General features: G+C 35.9%; 1 protein-coding gene across 1 annotated transcript; it reads left to right on the forward strand.

Annotated features, from left to right (window-relative positions):
• Positions 1-7,022: 7,022 nt before the first annotated feature.
• Positions 7,023-9,343, forward strand: LOC145113546 (immune-associated nucleotide-binding protein 9-like). Its single transcript, XM_079049617.1, has 5 exons — positions 7,023-7,233; positions 7,322-7,596; positions 7,705-7,869; positions 8,663-8,785; positions 8,882-9,343. The coding sequence occupies exons 1-5, from the start codon at positions 7,023-7,025 to the stop codon at positions 9,341-9,343; spliced, it is 1,236 nt and encodes a 411-aa protein (XP_078905743.1).
• Positions 9,344-9,613: the final 270 nt, after the last annotated feature.

Genomic DNA, 9,613 nt, shown 5'->3' on the forward strand with positions numbered 1-9,613 from the left:
CATATATCAACTGACATATGCCAAGTACCTAATTATAAATGCTTGTGGTAGAGTTTAAGTAGTCGATACTTGATACATAATTATTATAAAAAAAGTATAAGGTATATGATGTTATTGGTTGACAGGTTGAGTTGAAACCAAAGGAGACAACTTTAAAGCTTGAACAACTATTGACTGCAGAGCGGACTGCTCGTTTGAAGGCCGAGGAGAATGCTAAAATTTCTCAAAATAAATCAGAGGATAAGATGCAAAAGGTGAAACTTATTGTTGTTTATGTTTTGAGATTTGAATTGGCATGTGATGTTATTGGTCAACAGGTTGAGTCAAGGCTGAAGGAGACAAGTAGGAAGTTTGAAAAACGATTGGCAGAAGAGCGAATTGCTCGGATGAGGAAGGAAGTTTTGTTTAGCCAAGCATGGCTAAACTCAAAGAAACAAAGTTAGAAAAGATTGTACCAAACATTTAAAAAGAATCAAGAGATGAAAAGATGATGTTCTTGAGGTGTTATTGGCCTTCCAAAGTCTTCAAAACTCCAGAGAAAATGCCATAAAATCGGATGCCCAAGAGTGTAGAAAAGTGGCACACCAACCTTCCCTATATAGCCTTCTAACTGAAATTCCGAAACTGCACCTGTTGAGCCTTGCGCGACCCGCGTGTTGTTGCGCGGGTGGTGCCTGATATGGGATTCTTTGAGTTTTGGGCCTCCACAGCTTAGCCCACTTGGCCCAGTTCGAGTCCAAACAGCTTCTAGCCCATTTTTCTTTAAGTTCACTTCATTTTAAGCCCAATTTGGCTTCTCCAAATGATCCATAGCTCGTAATCTCGCCCGATTAATAATCTTCACACGCTCGAATATTCTTCCGGTTCTTGCAAATTCAAACTTCATTTTCTCCAAGCCTTCAAATAATCATCAAGCCCGCTCCATGCATCAACTCCATTATTATAAAGCCCAAGATCCTTGACATCCTCTAAGTCCAATCACTTCCTAAAGATCCCACTCCGCTAATCTCCTTAAAATCTGCAATTAAGCTCACAAAACTAGAAAGTACTCGAAATGGTCATAAAATAACAAAAAGGAATATATGCATGAAAATTAACTAAATTATGGATGAAATATGCTAAAATAAACTATAAAAAGAAGTAAATAAAATGAAACTATCAAATGATGAAAAAGTTGTGATAAGTAGGTTGCTCACATTGTTTGGAAGAAAAATTTACAATTACGTGATTATAGTTTTCACTAGTGGAGATGAACTTGAATGTGGTGGCAAAAGTCTGTCAGATTTTTTACGTGACTTTCCCAAGGCACTACATGTAATGTGTCCACATAAGCCAATATATTAAATTCCTATGTTTGTCTTTCCTTATTAACAATCATTAATTTATTGTTTCAGGAAACCCTTCACATGTGTGGGAATCGGTGTGTTCTTTTCGACAACAAGACAATTGATCCAACTAAAAGATTAAATCAATTATAGAAGCTTGTTTTTCTTGTATACACGGTATCAGAAAATAATGAAGAAAAGGTATATATCAATGAGTTATTTAATGAATTGAAGGTGAAACTACGTTTTATTATTGCCAAATAACATATATCAACTGACATATGCCAAGTACCTAATTATAAATGCTTGTGGTAGAGTTTAAGTAGTCGATACTTGATACATAATTATTATAAAAAAAGTATAAGGTATATGATGTTATTGGTTGACAGGTTGAGTTGAAACCAAAGGAGACAACTTTAAAGCTTGAACAACTATTGACTGCAGAGCGGACTGCTCGTTTGAAGGCCGAGGAGAATGCTAAAATTTCTCAAAATAAATCAGAGGATAAGATGCAAAAGGTGAAACTTATTGCTGTTTATGTTTTGAGATTTGAATTGGCATGTGATGTTATTGGTCAACAGGTTGAGTCAAGGCTGAAGGAGACAAGTAGGAAGTTTGAAAAACGATTGGCAGAAGAGCGAATTGCTCGGATGAGGAAGGAAGTTTTGTTTAGCCAAGCATGGCTAAACTCAAAGAAACAAAGTTAGAAAAGATTGTACCAAACATTTAAAAAGAATCAAGAGATGAAAAGATGATGTTCTTGAGGTGTTATTGGCCTTCCAAAATCTTCAAAACTCCAGAGAAAATGCCATAAAATCGGATGCCCAAGAGTGTAGAAAAGTGGCACACCAACCTTCCCTATATAGCCTTCTAACTGAAATTCCGAAACTGCACCTGTTGAGCCTTGCGCGACCCGCATGCTGTTGCGCGGGTGGTGCCTGATATGGGATTCTTTGAGTTTTGGGCCTCTACAGCTTAGCCCACTTGGCCCAGTTCGAGTCCAAACAGCTTCTAGCCCATTTTTCTTTAAGTTCACTTCATTTTAAGCCCAATTTGGCTTCTCCAAATGATCCATAGCTCGTAATCTCGCCCGATTAATAATCTTCACACGCTCGAATATTCTTCCGGTTCTTGCAAATTCAAACTTCATTTTCTCCAAGCCTTCAAATAATCATCAAGGCCGCTCCATGCATCAACTCCATTATTATAAAGCCCAAGATCCTTGACATCCTCTAAGTCCAATCGCTTCCTAAAGATCCCACTCCGCTAATCTCCTTAAAATCTGCAATTAAGCTCACAAAACTAGAAAGTACTCGAAATGGTCATAAAATAACAAAAAGGAATATATGCATGAAAATTAACTAAATTATGGATGAAATATGCTAAAATAAACTATAAAAAGAAGTAAATAAAATGAAACTATCAAATGATGAAAAAGTTGTGATAAGTAGGTTGCTCACATTGTTTGGAAGAAAAATTTACAATTACGTGATTATAGTTTTCACTAGTGGAGATGAACTTGAATGTGGTGGCAAAAGTCTGTCAGATTTTTTACGTGACTTTCCCAAGGCACTACATGTAATGTGTCCACATAAGCCAATATATTAAATTCCTATGTTTGTCTTTCCTTATTAACAATCATTAATTTATTGTTTCAGGAAACCCTTCACATGTGTGGGAATCAGTGTGTTCTTTTCGACAACAAGACAATTGATCCAACTAAAAGATTAAATCAATTATAGAAGCTTCTTTTTCTTGTATACACGGTATCAGAAAATAATGAAGGAAAGCTATATATCAATGAGTTATTTAATGAATTGAAGGTGAAACTACGTTTTATTATTGCCAAATAACATATATCAACTGACATATGCCAAGTACCTAATTATAAATGCTTGTGGTAGAGTTTAAGTAGTCGATACTTGATACATAATTATTATAAAAAAAGTATAAGGTATATGATGTTATTGGTTGACAGGTTGAGTTGAAACCAAAGGAGACAACTTTAAAGCTTGAACAACTATTGACTGCAGAGCGGACTGCTCGTTTGAAGGCCGAGGAGAATGCTAAAATTTCTCAAAATAAATCAGAGGATAAGATGCAAAAGGTGAAACTTATTGTTGTTTATGTTTTGAGATTTGAATTGGCATGTGATGTTATTGGTCAACAGGTTGAGTCAAGGCTGAAGGAGACAAGTAGGAAGTTTGAAAAACGATTGGCAGAAGAGCGAATTGCTCGGATGAGGAAGGAAGTGAATGCTAAAGCTGCTCAAGAGGTGTCTGACAGGGAGATAAGGAACTTGACAGAATGGCTACACAGAGCCAAGCAAAGGGAGGAGCAGTTGAGGCATATGTTGAACTCGATTGATTTTGCTTGTTGGACCTGATCATGATTGTGCAAAATTGTTTATAATTATCCTTTAATCCTGATTAATTGTAACAATCTCGTTAAGCGTTTTAGTATTCAATTATATACAACCATTACAAATTTTTAAGAAAGTCTTTTGGAAGATTGTTGTTTTGCATCGAGAAATTTTTCAAAAAAAAAAGTTGAGCCTTTATTTTAGCAAAGTCCTAAAGAGAGATATTTTTGTTTTTTTATCTTTATATTTGAATTCTTTGATGTATCAAAATCTCATATGATCGGTATTTGATTTGGCGGGTATTTAAAATTATAACATTTTGAGAAAGTTACAAAGTCAATCCAAAGCTTTAGATATGAACAACGGGATGCTTTTAGTTATAGAAAAATGGTTTGTTTTTTGGAAGAAATTTCTAAGAAAAATCAATTTTTTGAAAACACAATTAGTTTCTCATTTTTTCTAATTTTTTCCCAAGAAACATATAATTTTTCCGTTTCCTAAAATTAAAGAACACTTAAAAAATTGATAATTATTGGTTTTCATGCTTTTTCAATGCCAAAACTTTACTAAAATATAAACACACACACACCACACATCCACCGCTCTCCACCACCTACCCACCCCCATACTCATCCACACCCAACATCCATTCCCCCACACGCCCACCCCCACCCAACACCTACACACCCACCCCTACCCACCTCACCCATACTAACACCTTAACACCCATCCAAACCCAACACCTCACACCCCTACAACTACACCCACTACCCACCCTACACCTTCACACCCCCACGCTCACATCCCCAACCCCATTATCATCCCCACGCCGACACCTAATACCTAGTATCCATCCTACCTACCCATGCTTCACACATACCCATACCCATACCCCTACCCCCATCCTCATCTAGCCCCTACCCACCACACCCCACCCCACCCCACATCCACACACCCAACCTCACCCACACCCATACCCATTTTAACTTTGATTCAGATACTTTTTTCCCACCTGCTATAACATTTAAAAATACTTTTGTGTTTACCAATTACTGCACACATAATTAAACAAAGCCTTAGCTTCACATTGTGTTTACCAATCGCACACAATTACAAAGCAAGACCCAAAGTCTCAAGGCTATAATAAATTTATATTAAGAAATGGCTAATACAATAGAATTTTGTACTAGAAATCACCTTTTTCGATCTCCCATTTCAAACATTCCTGTTTGGGAGCTTATGTAACTAAATAAACACTTTTTTTTTTTTTTTTTTTTTATAAAAGCGCTTATTAGCTTATGCAGTGATGATAATGAATTTTTTTTAACAATGTATGGATTAGCTTATATGATGACATAAGTTGATAAACTTTTTTTTACATGTTTAGATTAACTTATAGTCATTTTATAATCATTTTAAGTGAACAAGTTATAAACACTTTTCAAAAGTCAGGAGTGTGACTTTTTAAAAAACTCTTTTTTGGGCTAGTAAAAAGTTGTTTTCAAAAACATTTTTCTATTTCCAAACACTTTTTTAAGCTTATTGACCTTTTAAAAAACTTATAAGTCAATAACCACTTCTCGAACTCAATCCAAAACACCCCTAACTGTTAAAATCTCTATGGTCGGTAAGTTTCATAATTTGTAAAATTTACATGTTTCTGCAATATATCAATGATCAGATTTATGCAAATGGGTGTTGGTGATTTTGATCATTAGGCGGTGGGTTTGTTCCATAATTTGTTAATTTTAAGTTATGAGTTAGCGTCCCAGTGTTGGAGAAGAGAATTAAGTTTCCTCTTTGACTAGATATCTTGAATTTTTTGTACTCTGCTTCCAAAAGTTGTAATGGGTGCTTTTGAGTTCAAACTAACTACACGTTTGTGTTTACCGTTCTGATTGTGTTTTTCTATCGCGAACTTTGGCTCCATGTAGCAAATTAGGAAATTATATGCCATCAAACTTTTTAGCATTCTTTATTTGAAAACCCTTATATTTTGGCTTCGTGGAAAGAAAAAGGAACCGTAATTTCCGATTCTAACCAGCATGACTAGTGATTTACTAACCTTCCAAACTTCTACTTAGTTTCAGAATCCTTTTTTTCCCTCTTAGTGGCAGGGTAATATTAAAACGAATGTCACAATCACCGCCAAATCGATGGATGTATGGGTTTGTTGAATGATTACTTGGACAACGTTGAAAGGATCACTTTTACCACCGGTTGAAGATTCGAGTATATCATCTCCAACAACCGAAGTAGATGATGGTTATTGAAGAGTTATCGGATTAGATAAACTCCGATTTTATGAAGAAGATCAATTTCACGTACAAAAATTAATTGTATTTTCAAGTTCTATGTTCATGTTCATGTACTTTTTACATTGTTTTTTTAAATTTGTAGTTTAAAGCCAAGTATAATACACATATTTATTTGGTTGGAGTTAAATTTGAGATTTAAAAAAAAAACGGATTTAAATAGAATTATCCGACACCGGATTTTGAAAAAATAAGATTATCCGAATTCATATTCGTTTACACCATATTTTCACCGATCCAAATGGAATTTTAAAATGAGCGGTTTCGGTTCTATCCAACTTTTGTGCAGCTATAGGTTGAACAAGGTCTTAAGTTTTTTTTTTTTTTTGATCGGCAAACTAATCTACCCATAATTACTACTTATGTATGAGGACAAGACTTGAACCATGACCTCCTCTTAATTGACAAGGTTAAGTGCATGAAATGATTCCACTCTTAAATAGTTCCTAACCATGTTTATATTTAATAAATAATTTGGTTGTATAGGATTCAATTGCGAAACTGTATTTTTATGCCATTTTAACCGGATTCATTGAATTTATCTTTAGTAGTACGTATACAGTACTCATTATGTCATTATGATTATTTAAGCCAAAATATTACATTATTGTGGTAACATAAAAGGTCTTTATTGGAAGAATATAGAAAATTTGATTTAATCTTTTCGTAGTTATTGATCATAATTAAACCAGTAGATAATCTATCGAGTATTGGGTAAAGTACAGAATTATTTAATATTTTGGGTTACTTAACAGTCATTCTGTACGTTACTCAGCGACACTTCGCCTAGCACGTTATTATATAGACACACACTCATCCATCCGGCTTCCAATACAATTCCAGCGAGCCATTTTCAAGCTTCCTATATATATAATTTCCTGTTCGAAAGCAAATCGTGTAAATATTTTGCTGTAAGGTTCGTTCTCTTTGTTTTTTTGTATGTTTGATTCATGCTTTAATTTCAATATTAAGAAGTTCAGTTCCATAATCTTTTTCTTTGTAGATATTCTAATTTGTACGATGGAGGGATGTTCGTCCGAGGGCGTTTTGGAGTGTACTTCTCCTCTAACACTTTTCTTGGTTGGAAGGACAGGAAACGGGAAAAGTGCAACCGGAAATAGCATTCTAGGGACAAATGGTTTTGAATCAAGGCGTAGTTCTTCAAGTGTAACAAGTGTTTCTGAGCTGAGGAAAGCTGTACTTGCAGATGGCCGAGTGATTGATACTCCTGGTATCTGCAAGACTTCAATAGTATTATTTCAATTCTAATAGTTTTGTAGGAGATGCATATATTTCTTACACTGATTTATATCTTGCAGGACTGTTTGATTCTTCTGTTGATTCTGAAATTATTTCCAAGGAGTTTGTCGGTTGCATTGATAGTGGCATGGATGGTATTCATGCTGTTCTGGTTGTGTTTTCAGTTTGTTGTCGGTTTTCAGAAGAAGAAAAAGCTGTAAAAAGTAGCTTGCTGGCTTTGTTTGGAAGGGAGGTGTACAATTACATCATCATCGTTTTCACTGGTGGTGATGAACTGGAGAATGATGGCAAAAATTTGGACGATTTCTTATGTGACTCTCCAGAAGCATTGAAGGTTAGTAGACAATAAATTGTGTTAGCTTCGCTTTTGTATCTTGTAGACTTAGTTGGTGAATTGATGGTAATTGTTTAATTAATGAAAGTCAATTCTTGTTATATACAGGAACTCCTTTCTTTATATGAAGGTCGGTGTGTTCTGTTTGATAACAGGACAAAGAATCCAACCAAGAGAGCTAATCAAGTACAACAGCTTCTTTCTCTTGTAAAAATTGTGTTAGAAAAGAATGGTGGTCAGCCCTTTCGTAATGAAATGTTTTCTGAAGTTAAGGTGAAGCTTGTTAGTTTTCATTAATTTCTATGATTTTAGCATTATAGACATACATATGCAGGATTTACATTTGCTCTACATATAATGTTGGTGATTTTAGTGTCACCATGTCATTTTAAGTAACTGGAACTAACATGTGAGCTAAGGGGCTTCATGATTTGTACTCTAATATATGTACGGAGTTGTGCGGAGTGCACACATGTATAAGATCGAATCAGAAGCCAGTTCGACGACTAGTCGGGGGTCTGGGGGCAGCGCCCCCGGGTCCGGGGTTTCCAAAGGCGCAGCGCCCCTTTGGCGGGGTCTAGGGGCAGCGCCCCTAGCGGGGTCCAAGGGGCAGAGCCCCTGGCTGGGGTCCCGCTGTTATCAAAAGTGGGAACATAATGGAAAATTCAATTTCTTGAGGGTGGTTATGGTAAAACTAACGAAACTCTTTAGTTTTGGTAATCCTAATCCGGATTAATATTACTTGCTTCTAAAGCAACTAATGACGACCCAACCCTAATGAAACCCTAATCTTGTTTATTATATAAACGACTCTTCCTTTCCAGAAGGGGTGACGTTCTTTAGCTTTTGTTTTTCATCACACATTCACAGAATACTTTAGAATATTGGCTTACGTTTTCTGTGCCTAGAAACGTAAGTGTCCACTTGGATTATCCTAGGCTGAATTTCTTGTAACCCAGACATAGGGTAGAAATATCAGTTCGGAAAGTGATATCACGATCCAAGTTGGTATCCAGATCTCCACCACAAACCCTAATATTCCCAACATATAATACTAACTTGACAGAAAAGTACTATGGAACTTCAACAACAAACTGAAGAGTTACAAGCCTTGAATGTCACCAAAAAGTTAAATGACCAGGAGGTTTCATTGTTGCGTGATGAGCATTTTAAGCAAATAACTGAGATGGTATACTATTGGTTGATTAGGTTTCACTATTTTCCTCAATTGACGTAGATATATGAACAAGATTTGGAAAATGGTGAGTTTTTTTTCGTCGTACAGCTGTTATCAAAAGTTGAACATCTATTGGAAGAAGAGCGGGCTCTTCGGGTTAAGGCCCAAGAGATTGCAAAAGCTGAACAAAAGAAGTCAGAGGAGGAGATAGAAAAGATGAGAGAAGTGCTAGAGAGACTTGAGTTTACTGAGGTACAAGAGAAACAAATGGAGGAGAAGGAGCCGAAACAAGAAAAGAAAGAGGAGAGGAAACCAAAGATGAAAAAGAAACCAAAGATGAAAAGGTTGAGTGAACTGCTTGAGACACTGGAGCCTACTGAAGTGCAAAAGATAGAAAGCGAGCAGCAGGAGCTGAAACCAATAATGGAAAAGTTGAGTGAAGTGCTAAAGCGATTGGAGCTTACAGATGTGCAAGAGAAACAAATAGAGCAGCAGGAGTCGAAACAAGGAAAGAAAGAGGAGACGAAACCAAAGACGGAAAAAGAAACAAAAGATGAAAAAGTTGAGTGAACTGCTAGAGAGAATGGAGCCTATTAAGGTGCATAATAAACAAATAGAGGAGCAGGAGCCGAAACAACGAAAGGAAGAGGAGAGGAAACAAAGTGATACGCGCGCCATAGACTCCGTGAATCAAAAATCATCTCGTACAAGGAAACCAAATCAAGATCCCTCATTTATCTATTAGGGTATCCACAATGCTTATTAGAGTTTAATGGATTGACCATCATCATTTTACAATTCTATATTAATTTTCTTACAATGTTTTGAATTCTACAAAGT

Source organism: Lactuca virosa, chromosome 1, assembly GCF_052849685.1.
Source record: "Lactuca virosa cultivar CGN04683 chromosome 1, Lactuca_virosa_CGN04683_v6, whole genome shotgun sequence".
NCBI lineage: Eukaryota > Viridiplantae > Streptophyta > Magnoliopsida > Asterales > Asteraceae > Lactuca > Lactuca virosa.

Excerpts from the sequence above, each read along its gene's own strand:
- LOC145113546 (XM_079049617.1), top strand. The coding sequence starts at position 7,023 with ATGGAGGGATGTTCGTCCGAGGGCGTTTTGGAGTGTACTTCTCCTCTA. Across the intron at positions 7,234-7,321 it reads CCGAGTGATTGATACTCCTG|GACTGTTTGATTCTTCTGTT; the intron begins GTATCTGCAAGA and ends TATATCTTGCAG. Across the intron at positions 7,870-8,662 it reads AAATGTTTTCTGAAGTTAAG|AAAAGTACTATGGAACTTCA; the intron begins GTGAAGCTTGTT and ends CTAACTTGACAG.